The sequence below is a fragment of the Pholcus phalangioides genome, unplaced genomic scaffold, assembly GCF_987345545.1.
Source record: "Pholcus phalangioides strain wild (caught in Gottingen) unplaced genomic scaffold, Ppha-v1.0 ptg000015l_1, whole genome shotgun sequence".
Classification (NCBI taxonomy): Eukaryota; Metazoa; Arthropoda; class Arachnida; order Araneae; family Pholcidae; genus Pholcus; species Pholcus phalangioides.
The window spans coordinates 109,587,517-109,609,886 of NW_028301608.1; the positions used below are offsets into that span (position 1 = coordinate 109,587,517).

General features: G+C 34.9%; 1 protein-coding gene across 1 annotated transcript; it reads right to left on the reverse strand.

The window, feature by feature from the left end:
* Nucleotides 1-794: 794 nt before the first annotated feature.
* LOC149077552 (2',5'-phosphodiesterase 12-like) lies at nucleotides 795-22,010 on the reverse strand. The gene is made up of 7 exons (XM_089245115.1): nucleotides 20,860-22,010; nucleotides 12,123-12,247; nucleotides 10,620-10,782; nucleotides 9,726-9,861; nucleotides 4,422-4,571; nucleotides 1,702-1,816; nucleotides 795-1,115 (listed from the first exon to the last, which is right to left on the reverse strand). The coding sequence occupies exons 1-7, from the start codon at nucleotides 21,684-21,686 to the stop codon at nucleotides 844-846; spliced, it is 1,788 nt and encodes a 595-aa protein (XP_089101241.1). The 5' UTR covers nucleotides 21,687-22,010; the 3' UTR covers nucleotides 795-843.
* Between the last annotated feature and the right edge of the window lie 360 nt (nucleotides 22,011-22,370).

Sequence of the window (22,370 nt, forward strand, 5' to 3'; positions counted from 1 at the left end):
ACTCTCTATTGCACATTAATTTTACATATACATCAAATTTAATTTTAGTGTTTTAATTCTTTATCAGTAGTTCATGATACAACTACAAGGTAATCTCGAACACTTTTGACTTGAGGTGGGGGCCCTGGGCAGGGAAAAGTGAACAGAAGACCTCAACTTGGGAAAGATATTTTGTTTATATTTGAAGCCCTAAATTAGTAGCGCCCCCCCCCCCCCCCCCGCAAAAATGAGATCTAGCTCGAACAGCCCTGAACGCTTTAAACCTTAGTTGGCAAATGAAATTCCCCAGAGTAACTTTCGTTACTTAAACTGTTTCGTTGAGTATATAGGATTTTATGGTGACTTTTAAGCATATGGCAATGCTGTTAACAAGCTATTTTTTAATGTGAGCCATAAAAATAGTCTGTGTTTTATCTGACTTTTTCAAACTTTTCATAGTGACAAGTTAACCAAAATAAGCGACGAGTAAACAAGGGTTTAATAACATTGTTGTCTATGAAAGCTGGAAGGGCCTGAAGAAAAATGACAACTTAACCGGAGTGACGACTTATTAGGGGGATGATTTAACAAGGTTTTACTGTAATTTGTATAGAACCTCTTGACGATTCACGCTCTCCAAACATTAGTTTTTTATCTTGGATTTGTCAATGTCTCTTCTAACAGTTATTTAATATCAGCTTTTTCAATATCATACTCTGGTTGGAGTTTCAAAAATCACTGAAAAGGGAAAAACAAAACACTTATGAAATTAAAGTATATTATTGTCTTGATATTTGCAAGTCTCAACCAAAGCCTCGAAATTCTCAAATGGATTTTATTTTGCCTATAAATATGTACAAACAGCTAACTTCTATTTTCCCATTGTTTCCACCTTAGAGTACACACTAGAGCGATATGGTCCGATGGAAACAGTTCACTCGGTAGGGCAATGTCTTGCGTGACTTGACTGTGTGAAGGCATCGGCACAATATCATAAATGTCTAAAGTGTCCTCATCATAAAATATATAATCCAGACAGCCCATGAATTCAGCAGTATAGTTCGTGTAGTCTGGGATTCCACAACCACTGCCAAGTTTCAAACTGTGCTTCAACGTTGTGTCCTTGATCGAAGAACCTGCAAAAGGATTTTAAAAATGAAATAAAGATTTTTAGGGGAATGTGTATTATATGAATACTTAATACACTTAAATAAACAAGGTGAGAACTCTCAAATTACTTTGCCGCAAATTACTGGAAAACTGTTGATCCTAGAGGCCAACAAATGAATTCTACATTTCTAAGTGTAGTATTTGCTGAGATATTTGAATTCAAAAATCCCTCCATAGCTTCAGCGTTTTACCAATATTTATCCTGGTTTTTTTCCCTTTTTTAAGTTTAAATATCTCACTTAGAAAAGCTAAATTTTTTTTGTTTTTGGCATCAGGAGATATAAAAGAGACATTTTTCTAATTGGGTTTTTGAGCACAGAATGTACGTATAAAAAAAGTTGATATATTTTTTAATTTTAATAACTATACAATCTCTTGCAATATGAAAGATGCATCTGAGTTATACATGTTACTAGGATACTTTTTCTAATTGGAAGTATGATTCTAGTATTAACGGTTCGCCAGTAATATATGATGTGTGCTGGTAGCTATGCGCCCTGTATATTTCACACACATACAGTACAATCAAATTTTTTCAATGAAAACATTTACTGTTATTCCAGCTGGTGCCGCACTCAAAATTTCCATTCGTTATGTAATTGAAAGCAGCGGAATCTGGCAGACTATTGAAATCTCCACAAAATATTTGAGTTATTCGATGCCGATTCTGAAATGAGATTAAAATTGATGAATAAAAATATGAAAGGCCTTATAACAATAGTGAAAGATTTTCAAGTATGAAATCACTTTATAATTATTTTTTTTTTAATTTAAGCTCTAGGCCAGTGTTTCTTAAGGGGATTGCCTACCTTCTAACATGGTAAAAAAACTTTCTTATGCAGAAATGTTATTAAAAATATCATTTATATCCATTGATTCATTTCAAATTTTTACCACATATACTTAATTATGTATGCTATTCTATGCCAGTACAAAATTTCACATGTAAATTACTTCTCCAATACTTAATTTTTTTTTACAAATTCACAAAAACCATTAAAAACAGCTTGATAAAATAATGTGATATCAATGATAAAATAATGTGATATCAATGATAAAATAATGTGATATCAATGATAAAATAATGTGATATCAATGAAATTGAATAAAAATTTATTCAAAATAAAAGAAGTTCAGTTCATAAAATAATGAAAAAGATTTGAGATCCCCATTCATACATACTTATTCAAAATTAAATTTCAATCTTTTTCATCATTTCAAGAACTGAAGTTTCCTTCATTTTGAATTATTTTTTATCAAATTTTATTTATTTTAGGCAATTTTATCATGAGTACAAGCTGTATTTAATTCAGTTTATTGAAATTTTAAAAGAAGGTTAAGTATTGGAGGCATTTAAAGGCTAAACTTTGTACCGAAATAGGATAGCACATACAATCAAGAACATGTATAACAAATTTGAAATAAATCAATTTATATATATAAAATTGTTTTTCTGTCTGTGTGTATGTATGTTCTTTATACAATCTACAATTTAAGATCCATCGTTGCCAAATTTTGCGTATACACCAAACGGGACCCGACTTGAATGATAGGCTACTTTAAAAGATTGTCAGACATGGGCAAAAAACTGTCTAGCAACAATGGTTTCTGGGCCTCAACAATCATTTTCGAAATGTTTATTTTAGTTACTGTGGTTCTCTAGCAATGTGTTTCAATGTGATGCTGATTCTGACGTCTATTCAAACAGCCTCATTACTGGGAAGATTGAAAAAGTGACAAACCATTATAAATGCATAAACTATTCTACATATACTGGCAGCATTAAAGAGGTGACAAAACCATTGTAAAGGCATATACGTGTAAGGGAAAACGTATTCACAAAATAAAAATTAATGAAACTATAAATTTGGGTCATTTCTTCGGTAGTACATTACTCCACTTACGACAAAATTACTTATTTTTCACAAAATTAATGATCCTTTTCACAAAAATAAGGAAACTTTCCATAAAAACAGGACCCTACAAAAAAAAAGTCTGGGCAGACCGCTGTATGTGTTAATATAGCCCAGCCATCAGATGGCTGCAACAGCAAATAGCAGTGACATATTATCAAGCCTATTAATGGGATAAACATCTGAGCATAATAGATGTGGTGGTTGATAAACCTATTCTATTCATTAACTCTTACCAAAATTACACATTATCACATTAACATTACTATTATCCACAATCATAGCATATCATTAGAATTGAAAATGAAAGCTAAATGAAATTAAGATAAAGTTTGTATAGAGATAGTTCTTCACATCATCACGATACATGTGTAAACTAGCCCTGTGACAATTTCTCTTTTTTCCTATCACACGTTTTTTTTGTATGTGCCCACTTGTTTTTGCACACTCTTATAAATCACTGGCTGCCGCATAGTGTTTGCTCAAAAAAGTGTTAAAGTAATGTAAGCACAGAACAGCCCAGCCACTTCATTAATCAAAACAAAGGCACTTTAACATGGGAATGTGCATTATCCTGTTGGAATAATGTGCCATGTTGCTGTTTAATAAATAAATATATATATATATGTATATATATTGTGAGTGGAAGGCTTAGTCACAGGACAGTAACTAGGCTGAAGAAGGTGGGTCTCATGCCCTCTGTGCTGGACCACAGGGGCGAGCCTTCACCCTTCCATTTGGGAGTACTCGACTTTTTCAATCGCAGCACAAGGTCAGTTTCTCAACCCATGAAACTTGGTTTTTCAAAATTAGTGAAACCAGTGCTGCAATAAGTGCATTTATAACAAGACAGTAAGTGGACTTGTATGACCAATTTTTGAGACCCATGCGAATTAAGTTTTGGTCATGACCCATAGCTCAGTAATCCCTGTCTGTAAGTAGATTCACATGACCCATCTCTGAAGTCCCTGCAATCCATAATTTAAGAATCCTAGCTTTAACTGATGCTTCTACATTACAGGGGGTGCCAAAATGAGTGCTTGCCTTGGTTGACAAAGTATCTAGTTGTGGACCTGCCCGGTCATACCACTCAAAAAATAGGGAAAATGAAACGGTGAACCACCCATAAGCCCAGTTTGATTGATAGCAGGGTCTGACTGTTGAGAAACACTGGCTTATAGTACCATCGACTCAGCTGTTACATGCCCTGTTTATGATAGTGTATAGTCAAAAAAAAGTTTGCTTGATTCAGATTTTAATTTGTGACATTTTTTTTTTTCAATCTAAATTTTTTCTCATGACAATTGTGAATGCTTCTTAATATAGAATAATATCTATAATTTTCTGAAATTATAATACCTTGCTGGATTTGAGCAAATGCTCGATATATGAAATACATAAAGCAGCTTGAATCAGGCGCACATCAGGTGTATCCTTATTAGAATATAAATGAGTGTTCGCAACGAGTATCTGATATTCCGGATAATCTGCATGTTGAAGATGCACAACCTAAAATAAATAATTAGAAGCATTTATGAACTGTTAATCTCGCCTCCATAAAAGCCTCTTATTTTAGCATTGACAAGCCCAGATTTTTTGTAAAGTTGACTTCTCAATGGGAAACTTTTGCATATACCCCTTAGTTTGCACTTGCTGAAAATCAGAAAAATCCTACTTCATTAAAAAAGATGCAGCATTTTAAATGGGGGTTTTGTGATTTCTAATTGCCACTTAAAGGGGTTAAATAAATTTATACAAAAATGGATATCATACATCAGATATTTCTGTTGAAACACACTCGATAGGCTAGTTTTCTGCTTGCACGTGAAGGTGTTAAACCATTTCTCTGAATCATGGAAAGAACAAACAAGGCTGATTAACAAAACCATTTTGATTATTTTTTTCAGCCCAAATGTATGGATGAAAGACTTTTTTCTCGATATTATGCTGAGATGAACTCAGAAAGAAAAGTTTACTAGTCTCCACCAGGAATCAAACCCAGTCCTCTTACAATCTGTGGGCGAGCATGCTATTCTTCATACACACCACAGGAGACACGCCCATTCCTTTCTTATTAACGCTGAGTAGTGTGGCGCACTGAATCAGAGGCATAGTACTCCCCCCCCCCCATAACTTCAGCAAATGGCCACCAGATGGAAGCAGTAATGAGAATGCGATTATTTTTATTTTTTCTGAGCCAAATTGTGGCCTGAGAAAATTGTGCTTTTTAATTGTGGCCTGTGGCCATATGCTGAAATTGAGGGTAGGTATAAATTATATATACACACACACAATTGGGCTAAAAAAAATCAAAATCATCATCTCAATCTCTTGACCAATGCCACCTGGGGCCATTTGCTGAAATTAAGGGGGACTACAATGCCTCGACTTCGGCATGGCACTCTATAGAGCATAAATAAGGAAAAAAGGTCATGTCTCCTGTGGCATATATAGATAAGGCGCTTGCCAGATTGCAAGAGGACTGAGTTCGATTTCTCCTCAGAGACTAGTAGACTTTTCTTTTTGAGTTCACCTTGGTATAATATCCAGAAAAATGTCTTTCCTTCAAAAAACCATTTCAATTTATAAATTACACAACTACAATAAGAAGCTAACATTCAACTGCACAATTCAGATTGGAGTTGATAAAATGGCAATGAATGAATGTTGTTTTTATTTGGGCATGTTATTTGGGAAACAAATGCCCAACTATCTGTAGCAAGCTATTATAATCTGAACCAAACTGAGTACGTTTGACAGGCCAACAAAGTCATATGAGGAGAGGTGTTTTTCCTCAACTTACAACACATTCAGGAAAAAAGACTTTTCAGATATTATACTTAGGCAAATTTCGGAAAGAAAAGTTAGTTATTCCTGGCAGACACCTTTTTTTTCTAAAGTTTGCCTCAAGATTATAAGTCTTGAGAAAGTCTCTCGCCTAAAGTCATATAATTTTTTATGTGGCACCAAAATGTACAATTACAACATGTACAGCAGTGACTGGGATTTTCAAGAGGGGGGAACAGGATTTTGCAGCCCCCACATGGTAAAATTTGATAATTGTATGTCTCTTTTTTTTGTCTTCCCCTAAAAGTTTGCCCCTCTGTGCACTTGCCCCTTTTACTCCCCACCCCAGTCTGGCTGCCTGTCACCAGCAGATCACCAATAAACAAAGAACTGTAAGTGAGCACCATCAAATTTTCATTTGACTGAAATCTGATCCCTGTTAGAGCCATTAAAAATCACGGAAATAAACAATTCTGGGTAACATGCAAAACAAAGATGATTCTGCAAAACCTTGCAGTCAAGACCTGACTGAGTTTAAGGGGAATTCGCACCAGAGTTGGCAAAGAAATTGCAAAAAGTCTGCCTGACCCTCTAAACCAGAACCTCTATATTTATTATCCAATTCAAAAAACTTTTTTGCCATATTGCATGATGGTATGGCAAAAATGTAGCAATTCCAAAGCATTGAGTCTCTTTATTTATTGTACATGGCTCGTGTCTTGCATAAGCCACAATCAATACCAAATACAGTAGAACCTTGATTAATTTGAGATAGTGCTTTCAAAGTCAACTCAAATAATGGGATGTTCGATTAACAGAGACAATCTTCTGAAAATGTGAAAAATAAAAAAAACCTGTCCTAAATTACAGGTAAGTTTATTTACAAGCAAATAGTAATTTAACTCAGGAAGCTATGTTGGGGTTTGTGATGACGTGATTGAAGTCTGAGAGCAACACAAAATTTGTGGAATTTGTGTAACTGTTTCCACCCACATGGGAAAAGTCACCAAGTCCCGAAAAAATCAATTTAGAAAAAACTACTGCAGGTTTTCTCTCAGAAAAAAATGTTCAGCTCCTAGAAAATTTGACAGCAGGTGCCTAATTTCTTAAACAATCTGTCAAGCCCTGAGCTATATAATGGTAAACAAGAATTATAAAAAAAACATTTTCCAATCCCATCACGTCAGTTTAATGATTTCCTTACCTGTCACGTACAGCACAAGTGACATGTATATGAGAACACTGTATCTTGGTCTTGCATCGATTAATAAAAGCCTCCGCTATTGGAGGCTCAGTTTATCAAGGTTCTACTTTATTAAATGCAATGCACATTTTGCAACTGTGCAGTACAATAAGGAGAATGATAGAATGAGAAAATTAGAGATGTGAGGTGAGAATATTCTCAGAGAACGAGAATATGGATGTAAAAATTGGAGAATAATCGAGAATATTCATTTTTATTTTACATAATTTAAATTTTTTTACTCATTTTGTTTATATTGTGAAATATAAATCAGTTTTCATTGCCTGAAACATTTACAACAAAACAATTTTTGGTGTAATCACCCCCAATGACAACTTTAGCTCAAGAATATTTTCCAGGTCCTGGTGAGAGGTTTTAAAAGTTTGGTTGTAAAGATATTTTAGAAACCTTTAGATTAAAACCTTAAAAAATTATTTCAAAATTAGATAAATTTTCAGAAATAAGTTCACAACAAAAGAAATTAAATCAAATATGATTGATAAAGGAAGCTATTCTTATATAATCACCTTCATTCTAAGATACAGAACCGTTGTTTTCTTCAATGCACATACACTTAAATTCTGTATCACTCACATTTATTTAAAAGTTGTACAATTCAGCCCTGTTGGTTTAATTGTCTTGCTTTCAAACTTTAATATTGTGGTCTACAAACTTAAATATTCCTATCTTCTTGATGGGAAGAGAGACAAGAAACAGAGAATATTCTCTCAAAGAGGACTACTATTATATTAGTAATGCTAGAGAATATTCTTATCAAAAATAATAACTATTCTAACTATACTAAGTTTTTATTGAGATTATTTATTATAATAAATTATTACATATATTCTTGATATTACTCTGGAAAGATTTATGTAACTGAAGAGTATTCTCATCGAGGTAAATATTAGAGAATATTCTCTGGAAGGACTATTATTAATAACTTCAGAATAATTCTTATTATTTTCTATATGAATATTTCCCAGTAATTTATAAAAGTAGTTCTTCCAGAGAATATTCTCAAGGATATTATATATAACTATATTATAAATAACAGAATATTCTCAAGTTATTCATAATAGTAGTCCTACCAGAGAATATTCTCCTTTAGAGATTATTCGAGAATATTCTCTGGGAAGATTATATCTTCCTCCGAAAGATTATTCTCGAGAATTTTACATCTCTAGAGAAAATAATCAACCTTCTACTGTCATAATTATTGTCATCAAAACCAATTACAAATACAAATACAACGCCACAACAGGCAAATTGCCCAACGAGGTGGCTAACTTAAGAACATCATGGATCCCCGAGCCATTTTTTGGAGGCCCTACCTACTACTACTACACCACACATGCACCCCACCCCCCCCAAACCCCCCAACGAATCGGTACATGCGGAAATGTGCGTGTACATGTAGTGAAACCTGACGTGAAGTTTTTTTTGTTGTTTCTCTGTAATGCTTGTTATGTGTAGTGCTGCCATCTGCCACTAGTTTTTCTAACTATGAGTGAAGTGTTATGATTGAATGATTTATCGTTGTAGGACTGTTGCTCTCTGTGGAGAGACTTTTTAACGGGGAGATTGGCTCGCATTTGCGCCTTGAAGTTGGGAACCACAGAAAACCAACTTCAGCCGACCACCACTGTGGGATTCGAACCCGGATCCTCGCATCGCGAGTCCGTCACTATAACCACTCGACCACCACAGCGGCAAAATTAATTTTAGGATATTTGTTAGTTTGAGTGTAGATAGAGATGTAAAACAGGAGTCTTCAACCTATAGCACGTGGAGCCAAATATAACCCTCTGAGTTTTTTGCCATGGCCCGCTGACCATTTTGAGAAGATAGCTACTTTACATAGAAATACAATTAAATTACAAAAAATTACTTAAAGAGAATGCTGGCCACTACAATCTGTACTGCTGTATTTAGACCTGTGAGATACATTCCAGATTCAATAGTAATGCTGTTCATTTGATTCATTAAAAGGGATGTTGTAACAAATTTGGGTGAACCTGGGGTCATAACAAGTTTTGAGACATGATTTCATGTACTGTATTTCGAGAGGAAAAATTTGGCATACAAAATTTATACATAATTACAGAAATGCTGAAATATTACTTAATTAAAGAAATAATTTTAGAATTATTGAAAAAATATACCATAATTGATGAAAATTCATAATTAATGAAAAAATAATTACTGACAGAAGTAATTGCAGAACTACTTAATAGAAATAATTTCAGAATTATCTGGACAAATTTCAGAATTGATAAAAGAAATAATGAACAAAAATTGGAATTGGTGAAAGAATTTATTTCAAAATTAATAAAAATTCAATTTTAACAGAAGAAATAATTTCAGAGTAAATAAACATGTTCAATAATTTCCGGAACCCTGTTTAATAACTGGGAATACCACGGTATGCATTGGTGACCAAGAGACTTCATGTGAAGTTTTAATTTGGCCTGCAAGTTAATTGCAAGGTTGAAGACCCCTGATGTAAAATCTGAAATCTTTTGGAGAATGTTCGCATGAACAAACATGATATGATGAACACAACTACTCTCGCAAATAAACTTCACCACAATATAGTAAAAAAAAAAAAACCCTTATTTTCTGGTATTTACCTGTAAAGCAGTATCCTGGGCAAGCATCTTGCTCATGTCCTTGTAATTTCCTGACACTTTAGTAAGCAAATCAGTGAATATTTCTTTCTCGTTCTTCACTGCCTCGTTCAGATAAATCCCTTGCTGCTGAACTAGTCTTCAAAGAAAACAAAATGCAATCATGCACAGATAATGCAAAGAAAAAGTACAGCAATCTGTATGAAATTGATTTTCTGTGTGTGTGTGTGTGTGTCTGTATGTGCTCTATACAAATCTACAATTTTAGATTGACCTTCGCCAAATTTATTATATACCCCACCCCAAAACCCCCGTTTTGTGTACGCTGATGGACATGAATAAAAAAAAAAAACTTTTTTTTCCTTTTACCTAAACGGGACAAACCACCCCTTCCAGTCTTGAGATTTCAATATATCACATACATAACATATATACACAATATATCACATACATACAATATATCACATACATACAATATATCACATACATACAATATATCACATACATTACATAAGATTGTATGATGAGATAGATATTCAGATATACATATAGATATTACACAGATTAGCTGCCGGCTTTACGATGACAATATTTCTTAAAGGAAAATTCATATGCTGCAACAGATTCTAGGTAGGAAAATATGGTATGGTAGAGAGATCAACATATGCAGGTTCCAGACCTTGATCTGCCCTGAGATCTTTGCAGCTAATGGTACAGCCCCAGCTAAAAAATTTTCTCTATTCTTTGTTACTTGTGATCATATATTCATGTTAAGCCCTTTTGGGACAAATAATGTTGGTTTTTGTAATTGTCTTTTTGTATAGTTTGGTCTCGTGGTTTTTTTGTCTAAATAAAAAAAAAAGTGAAGCTCACAATATTCAAAATAATGATTTTTACCGGAACTTCGACTGCCTGAAGAAAAGAGCCAGTCCTTCATATCGTCTCCCACCTTTACGGACATAATGCCCCTGATATCCAAAGTCATTCATCACAGGCGACAAGTCGAAATCAAATACTCGCTCTTGAACTTCTTGAAGACATATGATGTCAGAATTGTAACCTTTCAGAGTGAGGGGGAAGAGTATTAATAAACATATGCAAATTTTTCAAATTGACCATATATATAAAAAAACATTTTATTTCAATAAACAGTATTAATGAGTTATAGGGAATGCAAACTTTTATCGACTTATTCACTTATTTTCGTAACTTGAATCAGCCTTGAAAAAGATGATGAGTACAATATAATTAAAAATAGTTATTTTAACAAGTGACAATAAAAAAAAATGAGGAAACTGGGATTTAGAATCTCTACTAAGAGAATCATATCTGCTATTTTTCTCGGAACAGAAATAGTCTAGTGTTTACAAGACAGGGGATCAATATACTGCTGAGCTTAACACCATCCTTCCTCTTAAATAGCAGGAATTATGATGTTTGAATATTTTTGGCTTCTCAGTACATTCTTGGAAAGAAACTGCCTCTGTTAATCAACATCTGGGTGTCTGTGAGTACTACAACCTTGTGGTTGTTTTTGAAGGTATATTATGTGATCACTGTTCAACCTAAATTGCAATGTCTTCCATGTTCTTTTGTTTTGATAACTATGGATCTTCTACAAAGATTCGTTCAGCCGAAATCAAGATTCATTCTCCAGATCCAGTTTTTATTATTATTTCTATTCAGGGATGAGGGGTCATGACAAAGTAAAAGCAAAATCACATCTATGGTTATATCTGCAGCAATTTTACTAAATTCCCTCTTATGTCTCATTTGCATATTCACATTAAGGTATGTTAGCAATTGGACGAAAAGTTACTCTGCATCACTACTAGTCACTAAAGTCACTACTGCATCATTGAACTTTGTGCCATTTTACTTTCATTGCACGGTGGTGGTGTATATTCTGCTCTCAGTCATGTTTCAGCACCAACCATTTTTTTCCCCATTGTTCACGATGGTTTTTTAAATTCATTATTATTAGTGTACCGCCCATTCAATTCCATGGATGCAAATGTGAATTATTTCAATTTATCACACGTGAGTATTAAAGCATGTGTGGGTGCTTAAGGATTATTCCAATTTCTAACGTGGATCATAACTGTACAGTGGACAAAGGAGAACGAAAAAAACAAAATGTTATGCGTTGGGTTGCAACCCGAAGTCTTGGTGCCCATATGGTAATAGTAAACATCACTCAGACGAATTCTCAAACTTTAGCGGGGCTGTTGATAAAAAGCTAATTAATAGAATGCAAGCACAACTCTCAAATGGTATAATTTCAACCAATCCGATTATGAAAGCAATCTCAGGATATAAATAATTCCAACATAAATCATCAAAATGCTAGGGAAAACTCTTGAAAACATCAAGAGACAATTCAAATATTAATTTGCTCACCAAGAAGTTCCCTCAGCATCAACTGCTTCCTGTAATAACCGTCTCTCGCCTTCCTCGTGCTGTATGGAAATCTTTTTGTTTCAACATATATATTTGCCAAAATATTGTAGCTGACACAACGTATACTGCAATGAGGAAGAAAAAAAAAATATTTTTTATTCAAGTGAAACATGAAATTTAAACACATTAGTATAACATATGTTCATTTGTCTAAAACACTGTGGCGATGCCAGACCCTAGAAAGTTTTCTTACTGATGTGGACCCTGAAATGATACTTTGAAAAAACAAATTTTTGTTCCTGTTGAGTGTTTATTTTCAGCTTTTCTCGGAAACTGCTCACTTGTCCTGATTTTTACAGACCATTATTCCCATGTTCTCTATCAATAACTGCATCCAGAGCTTCACAAAACCAGACTTCTCCCATTGCCGAAATCTGTTCCAGCTCATCTTTATAGAAAGAGTGTGCAAAGTGTGTGTACCTAACAGTCTGACTATGTATCCAGTGTTTCTCATTTTTTAGGGCTGCCATCTATATTTAAATTTATGAGTGAAGTGTAATTATTGAATATTTATACTGTTATAGGTCTGTTGCTCTCTGCGGCGAGACAGCGGGGAGATTGACTAGCATTTGCGTCGCTCAATGTTGGGAACCACAGAAAACCAACTTCAGCTGGGTCCTTGCGATGTGAATCCATCACTATGACCACTGGACAACCACAGCAGCATCACACACACGTAGAGAGTGTTGGTGTGTGGTAAAGTAGGTTTGAGTACTAGTCAGTTGTCAGGCGAATAATGCTGCATTATGAGGGCTTGACAAACCCAGATTGCAATGGAAATTGATATTGGAATCTAATTTTTTCACGCTTACTGAACTGAAGTCTTAGGACAGGAAAGCATTATTGAAAATTATATCAGTTAGTATGAAAAAGGATCCCTAAGTTCCGAATAATCAAAGGATATATTAAATATAGACCAATTGTGTTGGAGGGAAGCCTGGCGCGTATGAAATTTTGCTGGTGCCAATTTTTTTTTGTTTCTCAAATTCTGATATTATGAAGAGAAAATCCTATTTTAAGGGTAAACATACGAAGGTACACTATTCAGTTATTAAGATGACCACCAATCAGGAATGAAAAAACCAGCTAAGTCTTATGAGGGATTTGACAGTTAAAGAAATGTTGCCACCTAAATCGCAAACCCAAATAGAAAAGCCAGGTTACCGTCCATCAAGCGCATTCTAAATTGTGCCCAATATTCATCCCGATAACTGACCAGTACCCAAACCTACTTCACTGCACACCAACTCTGAGAGATCATACATAAGTCTCCATACGGCAATTTCCAACCAGTGGAAATGAAAGTCATCTATTGGTGATTGCCTCAGGCTCAGAAGGTAAAGAACTTGTTTCTTATGTTCTTCCTCAGATTTGAACCCATGAACCTTGATGGTAATCTCCATGGTGGTACATGAGCATCTAACCACTGCACCACTCTGGTGCCAGTGGCAATACTCATACTTAGCGGCCGAGTGGCGTGGTAGAATGCTCATCTACCATTGTGAAGGTGTCCGTCAGGTCCCACGTTTAGACCAGGGGGGGGGGAAGAATATAGGTAACAAGATAATTTTCCTAACAGGCTTGAGGCAACCAGTGATAGATGACGGCTTCATTTCCAACCCAATTCGCTATAAATTGCAGTATAGCGACACCCCCCCCCCAAACCTACTACAAGAGAAAAAATTGGTTTTTTTTTCCTTAAAAGAAACCATCCTAAGTAATATTGTTTTTTGAACTTTCCAGGACTCAATATCCCATTCCTATAGTTAAAGATGAATGAAATCTAAAAACTGTCATCTACAGACTGTAGTTTAGGAATCACTCATAGGAAAATTTAAGGTGCGAATACAGATTTCCTAGTCGCCGTAAGGACTTAGGAATCGTCAAGTCCTGGTAGAAGCCAAAATCCTGATAACTATAAACCAAGACTTGACAAATTGTAAAAAATTAAGTTCCAGCAAGATTTCTTAGGAACTAAGTACACCTCCCAATACCCATGAGAAAATACGTCCAAAATAAGCCCTTCCCCCCCCCCCCACTTCCAAACTTATATATATATATATATATATATTGGTGAATTTTTTCTGGGACACATTGACATAAATTTTGCTTTCAGAACAGCTTTGGTATAAGGGACACGTCAAGTTGGCAACATAACGGCATTGGGTTGCCATATATCTCATCTTCTTTCCACAGATCATTGTTTTTTTGTTGTTATCATCTGTTGTACAGGTTGGCGCTGAGGTTTTCAAACAGGTCTTTTCTTTCTTTTTTCTTCCAAATTATGTCACCCCATAGCCGCGGCGTTTTGAATGATTTCGAAAACTGTTAGGAGATGAGATCGTTTTTCTCTTCCTTCCCTATATACAACTTGATTTTCACAATGTAGTGCGTGGATCGGATTAATTATTGGATATCATCTGGTTTTTCCATCGTCTCAGGTTGTACCTTTAATATTCTCCAATATTTATGCCCTTTTCTGCATTTTATAATGCAAATTTAGTAATTCATTTTTTTTTATTTATACAGAGAATATTTATGCCCTGATCGATTTATTATTTAAAATAGAGTCCAGGTTATATTTTTATATACAAAGAATATTTATTATTTATGCAACAGGAAGGACCGTTGTTTATTTAGAACAGTCTGGGTTATTTTTAAAATGCTTCATTTTTAATCTTGATACGTTGTGATATTCTCATTATTATGGATTTCCATTATTGTTATGTTTTCTATGGCAGCGATTTTTTTTTGGTGCCTGTACTGTCTGAAGGCCTTGGTGACTTTTTGTCAGGCCAACAGACATGTTTGGCGCCGAAAATCGACAAGTTGCCCCTTATACCTAAGCTGTTCCTTGTGTTCTTCTCAGATTCCAATTTCAATTCATATAAAAAAAAAATTTGGTGCCAATTCTGTTTTTTGTCAGTTGGCATGTAGTGTGGTGGTAAGATGCTTGTCTACCACTATGAAGATTGCTTTCACTGTCCTAGGTTCAAGCCCAGGGAAGAATATAGATAAGATATTTTCCGTAACAAGCTTGAGGCGACCACAGATAGACAGCGCCTTCATTTCAACCCATCTCATTAATGGCGGTAAATTGTATTACAGCAATATGGCCAGAGTTGGTGTTTGGTATTTGTTGTCATGGCGACCCGGAGAATGGGATCGCCGCCCCCCCCTCAGCTTTTGAAAATATACTAAAAATGGTGTATACATATATATATACATACATTGAGTACATGTGTTTTGCCCCCCCCCCCGAAAAAGTTGAAATGACGGCCCTGTCTCTGGAGGAGAACAGTACCCAACTCAAACAAGTGATCAAAAGCACGCATGGTGCCATTTTCTCATAAAGGTTAAACAGTAAATTCCGAATGTACATCATACTGCTCTTTGGCGACTATTTTTCTATTGTCATTATATTTTGTTGCTATTTTTTCTACCGCTGATTATTCTCGGTTCTGCATTGGGGTTTCAGGTGGGACAATAGGAACACCGAAAGATCTATACATTTTCTGATTAAATTTCATAACAATATTGTTTGGGGCCAGTTTTCTTCAAGAAAAACTATACTTGGCACCTAAGAAATTTGGCTACTTTACCTCACACCCACTCTGGTCATATATTGCCATATGGCGATTTCCAACCACTGGAGTTAGGTGGGAAATAAAGACGTCATCTATCAGTGGTCACCAGGTTAAAACTTGTCCCGATGTTCTCTCCAGGATTAAAACCTGTGGACCTTCACAGCAACATTCATGGTGGAGAATCTTACCACTGCACAACTTGGGCGCCATAGACTTGGAAATTTGGCTGGCACCTATATATATATTTTTTTTGACTTGTCAAGTCTTTGTTTTAGTACCATGGTGGATGATGTTACCAACATATCACTTTTTTCAAAATTCACAAAAATTTCACTTACACACAATCAGGGTTGTTTGGTTTAAACCAAGTGGTTTTTTTCAAAAAATCAAATAAAAGTTGTCTAAATATAATTTTTTTCCTTGAAAAATATCATATTCGTTCATTATTAGCCAAAATGTTTCATTTTTACCACATTTTATATCCTTGGAGTACATTCTGATGGTATATCTTCAAATGACATAAGATTTTATAAGTGGTTTTTTCAAAAAGTCTCATAAAAGTGGCCAGAATATATATATATTTTTCATATGAAGTATCTTAGTCATTTAAAGTTATACATAAAAGCCAAAATTTCTCATTCTTACATTTTCTAACCTTTGGGTACATTCTGATGCTCTATCTTTAGCAAATTCATGAATAAGGATTGCATCACACATCTAAATGTAGTGGTGTATTATCTCACAGGGTTTGTTTTTCCCTTCACAAAGAAGCAGTTACAGTAGTGACACCATCATGCTAGGGGCAGGTGGTCCTATAATCCAATAAAGACACCAGCTGTCCTTAAAGGATAAAGACTAGTGTACTAGTTGTTACATTACCTCACATACATTTTCATTCCCATAAGAAGTAGCACATCTCCTACTGTATATCTCCCAGTCTTAATATTCAATAGTTGTTTTTTTTATACTTTCACACACACACTGTTAAGCCCAGTTAATCAAGGTTCTACTGTATAGTAGTAACAGATTTATAAAAAATAATCAGCTATATACAGGGTGATTATAATTTAAGTTTTGATTCCAAAACTATACAATAAGTACTGATCCGAATAACTTGAAAATTTGCATGGATACTCCTGAAGCAATGGAAGTTTCTTTTGCAAAAGAAAAAAAGTGCAAAATGTGCAAGTAGATGATACTGTACTTGGCCAGCAGTATAATCTATTTTGTGCAACCACATCATTTCGGCACTTCTACAACATCAGTGTGTGGATAGAACTTTATCAAGATGTACATTGCAATACCAGCAAAGCAGCTGCTGAAGACCCATTTTGACAGGATGCACCTTAACCTTTGCAACTTCTGGCTGTGGGGGTACCTCAAAATCTTATAAATAAATAGTGGTCAGATTGCAAACTTTGGTGAATTGCAATCGCCAGCACATTCCCTATATGTTAGAAGTTCCTCAGGAATAGTAATGGGGGGGGGGGGGGCATTTGGTTTAATAAAGCTGAATTACAAGCACATCCACTTTATGACCATGGCATACTCCGATTCTGTTGTTGAACAAGAATTTTTGTGCTTTCAACCTCATAGCCAGAACACGCGGTGGACAACATATTTAACATTTCTTGAGTAAGTTGTAGTTATTTGTTCAATTACTTCATTTTTTGTGATGTTTCCATGAATTATGAAATCGTGAAATGCTATAATTAAAGTATCATTCTGCCATGACTGGCTATCGTTTCCATTCTGCGAGCAAATTTCCCACATGTTCGATGATGTCATTAATTTTGCATTTTTAAGTATTTTTCCCCCTTTATCAAATAAAATTTTTTCAGGAATATTCATGTCAATTTTCAAGTCATTCTGACAATCGTTTTTTTTCACAGTGTTTTGAAATCAGAACCTTAGTTATAATCACCCTGTATATTGTAAATCATTGCTAATTAATCTGCATTATTTATGCTTCATTAAATACATTATATTGACCTAATTTTTATTACTTTTTGCAAAATAGTTTCCTAATTAAGTATAAGTAGTAAAACAAAGTAACTGGAGAAAAACCTTTATATATTATATGATTAATAATAACATTAAAAGAATTTTCAAACACACAGTAATCCATTGAGTTAAGCAAAAACTAATTAAATTGCAAAAGTTGGCTTTTGTTAAAATGTAATAAATATTTATTGATTAATTAGCTTGGGAATAGTGTTAATCAGGGTTGGTAAAAAAACCGGTTTTTTTGAAAAAAACCAAAAAACCAGGTTTTTTTGGTTTAAACCGGTTTTTTGTTTTAAATAGTATTAACATTAAAAACAATGAAATTTCTGAAAAATCATTCAAACTTCTGATAATTAACTAAAATAAAATGTTTATTAATGTAATTAACACTATTCCCATGCTAATTAATCAATAAATATTTATTACATTTTAACAAAAACCAACTTTTGCAATTTAATTATTTTTTGCTTAACTCAATGGATTACTGTGTTTGAAAATTCTTTTAATGTTATTATTAATCATATAATATATAAAGGTTTTTCTCCAGTTACTTTCAGTATACTTAATTAGGAAGCTATTTTGCAAAAAGTAATAAAAATTAAGTGAATATAATGTATTTAATGAAGCATAAATAATGCAGATTAATTAGCAATGATTTACGATATACGGAGTGATTATAACTAAGGTTCTGATTTGAAAACACTGTAAAAAAAGGACGATTGTCAGAATGACTTGAAAATTGGCATGAATATTCCTGAAAAAATTCAATTTTATTTGATAAAGGGGAAAAAATACTTAAAAAATGTAAAATTAATGACATCATCCAACATGTGGGAAATTTGCTCGCAGAATAGAAACGATAGCCAGTCATGGCAGAATGATACCTTAATTATAGCATTTCACGAGTTCATAATTCATGGAAACATCACAAAACACAAAGTAATTGAACAAATAACTACAAGTTACTTAAGAAATGTTAAATATGTTGTCCACCGCGTGTTCTGGCTATGAGGTTGAAAGCACAAAAATTCTTGTTCAACAACAGAATCAGAGTATGCCATGGTCATAATGTGGATGTGCTTGCAATTCAGCTTTATTAAACCAAACGTGCCCCCCCCCCCCCCCCGTTAATATTCCTGAGGAACTTCTAACATATAGGGAATGTGCTGGAGATTGCAGTTCACCAAAGTTTGCAATCTGACCACTGTTTATAACATTTTGAGGTGCCCCCACAGCCAGAAGTTGCATGGGTTAAGGTGCATCCTGCCAAAATGGGTCTTCAGCAGCTGCTTTGCTGGTATTGCAATGTGCATCTTGATAAAAGTTCTATCCACACACTGATGCTGTGGAAGTGCCGAAATGATGTGGTTGCACAAAATAGATTATATTGCTGGCCAAGTACAGCATCATCTACTTGCACATTTTGCACTTTTTTCTTTTGCAAAAGAAACTTCCATTGCTTCAGGAGTATCCATGCAAATTTTCAAGTTATTCTGATCAGTACGTATTGTATAGTTTTGGAATCAAAACTTAAATTATAATCACCCTGTATATAGCTGATTATTTTTCATAAATCTGTTACTACTATACAGTAGAACCTTGATTAACTGGGCTTAACAGTGTGTGTGTGTGAAAGTATAAAAAAAAACAACTATTGAATATTAAGACTAGTAGATATACAGTAGGAGATGTGCTACTTCTTACGGGAAAGAAAATGAAAATGTATGTGAGGTAGTATAACTACTAGTACACTAGTCTTTGTCCTTTAAGGACAGCTGGTGTCTTTATTGGATTATAGGACCACCTGCCCCTAGCATGATGGTGTCAATACTGTAGCTGCTTCTTTGTGAAGAGAAAAAGAAACCCTGTGAGATAAAATACACCACTACATTTAGATGTGTGATGCACTCATTCATGAATTTGCTTAAGATAGAACATCAGAATGTAGCCAAAGGTTAAAAAATGTTGTAAGAATGAGAAATTTTGGCTTTTATATATAACTTTAAATGACTAAGATACTTCATATGAAAAATCTATACATATTCTGGCCACTTTTATGAGACTTTTTGAAAAAAACCACTTATAAAATCTTATGTCATTTAAAGATTACCATCAGAATGTACCCCAAGGATATAAAATGTGGTAAAAATGAAACATTTTGGTTAATAATGAACCAATATGATATTTTTCAAGGGAAAAAAATGATATTTAGGCAACTTTTATTTGATTTTTTTTAAAAAACCACTTGATTTAAACCAAACAACCCTGGTGTTAATTGCAGTAATAAACATTTTATTTTAGTTAATTATTGGAAGTTTGAATGATTTTTCAGAAATTTCGTTGTTTTTAATGTTAATACTATTTAAAACAAAAAAAAAACCCGGTTTTTTGGTTTTACCAACCCTGCACACAACTGACCGATATGAAAATTTACCAGCAGAAAAATCCACAGACAAGAGATTATCACTAGTGAGTGAGTGGCCAAATGATTGAGCAATTGAATGAATATGTGAGTTAGTGGCCGTATAAGTGATCAAAATATTCAAGTGACTGAGTAGGTCAGTAACCGTGTTAGTGAGTGGGTGAGTTATGAACTGACCAAATGATCATTTGCGCTAGCCAGTGACATAGGCGGAGATTGACTTGGAAGTCTGTGGGGGGCACAGTCGTTATTGCTGGGGGGCACAATGATGATGATTGTCCTGCCCATGGTCAGTGGTCATATGAATGAGTGACAGTATAAATGGCAGGGTGAGTGACAATATGAATAACCGGAGAGCAGGTATATAACCGAATGAGTGCCAATATGGGTGACTCATCACTTGCTCATTTGTTTATTCACTAACTCCCTACATTCACCTGATCAATCACACACTTACTGACACACTTGCTTATCCACTCCATGGTGACTAAAAAAATTTAAATTGATACTCAAAATTTTCCATGTGTGATTACTAGCTTGGTCGGAGGAAATACACTTGGTGGCTAGACATTTTTTTCTTTGATTTGTCAAGCCACAGTATACTATATATTGGGAATAAACCAGTAAAACTAAAAATTCAAGTATCTTATACATTTCTCACCAATCAGGACTAACTAATTCTTTAGTGTATTCATGTCTCTCCTCGAAGGGAAATTTCTTCGGTCCTATCTCAACAGAATTCCTGGAGACCACAGCGACGGCGGGACCACTTTCATCACCGCATCTCGGTTCGCAGACTATCCTCAACTTGTGACCAACATCTTCGACTTTGGTGAAATAATTGAAACCGTCGAAGACTTTCACCCACTCGTCATCATCCTCAGAAGCGACGCCACCTTTCGAGCAATACCACGAGAATTTACTGTCTTCGCACGTGGCACATTCCAACACGAAATGGGGGCGAATGAACATCCCGGGCAAGATGTGCTCCGGTAGACTCATTTCGAGCACGGTCGGCGTGTTTCTATTGATTTCATATACCTCGTCACCGATCTTGAGCACTGCGCCACCAGTCCAAGCGCTGACAGATTCGATGTCTCGGCTGACAGGGACGTCCCCGTGAAGCAAGTCCACTTTGATGTCTTCATCGTCGCAGTCTTCGACGGCGACGACTTCGTCGGATCCGGAACTGAAATATCTGCTGAAGGTGGCGCGTTTGAGCTCCTCCTTCTTCTTTTGTAGATTGACCATGAGTTTGATCCTGTTCAGTACGTTGTCGATCTTCTCTCGCTTCGATAACTTCACCGTCAGCACGTTGTGGTGGTTCGGGACGTTGCCGAACTTGAACGTGATCTTCATCTGATCTTCGTCGTCTGCGCTTATTATTTTGACTTTGTTCGCCTCGAGAGCAGACGGAAATTTCCTGTGTCTCGAGAATGAACGAGTTGATACGAAGCGGAATAGAAATGGACAAGAAAATCGAAACATCGTGGTGATTTATTTTTCAACTGGAAAGAGAATAGAAAAGCATTTCTTATTCAATAAATGTCAATCGAATTAAAATATCCGTAGCGCTAGTAAACAAAGTGGAACATGCTGCAGTCAAGAAGACTTTAATTTTCAGATGAGGAACTTCCATTAGTTTTGTGTGCTTTTTCCATCTTGCTCTATGTCAGCCATCTTCAGTCTATGATTGAAGATTTTCTTTCAAAATATCGTACTTTGTATTTCACTAGTCGTTAATATTTACGAAATTATTCTCGAGAACAAATATTTGACCTTGTTTCCCATAAAGAATAAAATACAAGTAGGCTTCGTGAAAAGGGGTCATTCAAGTATTACGTCAGCATCGGGGGGGGGGGTTTGGATTTGCTTAGAATGACCATACGTCCCGTATTTCCCGGGACAGTCCCGGTATTTTCTGTTTTTTTGGCTGTCCCGACTTTTTAGCAAAAGTGTCCCGGTTTTTCCCGTATTTTGCACGAAGCCTACTTGAATTTTTATTCTTTATTGAAGTCAAAGATTGAAATTATTTTCAAGTTATAAATTATATTATGATAACTACAACTATAAATGAGTATATGAATAGAAGAGAATATGAATCTCCCACATTTGTCTTAGTGAAATTTTTTTTTCGTGGAATTCATTTTAATCCACTGCAATTAGCAGTAA

Excerpts from the sequence above, each read along its gene's own strand:
- LOC149077552 (XM_089245115.1), bottom strand. The coding sequence starts at position 21,686 with ATGTTTCGATTTTCTTGTCCATTTCTATTCCGCTTCGTATCAACTCGT. Across the intron at positions 10,783-12,122 it reads GATGCTGAGGGAACTTCTTG|GTTACAATTCTGACATCATA; the intron begins GTGAGCAAATTA and ends TCACTCTGAAAG. Across the intron at positions 9,862-10,619 it reads TTCAGGCAGTCGAAGTTCCG|ACTAGTTCAGCAGCAAGGGA; the intron begins GTAAAAATCATT and ends TTTTCTTTGAAG.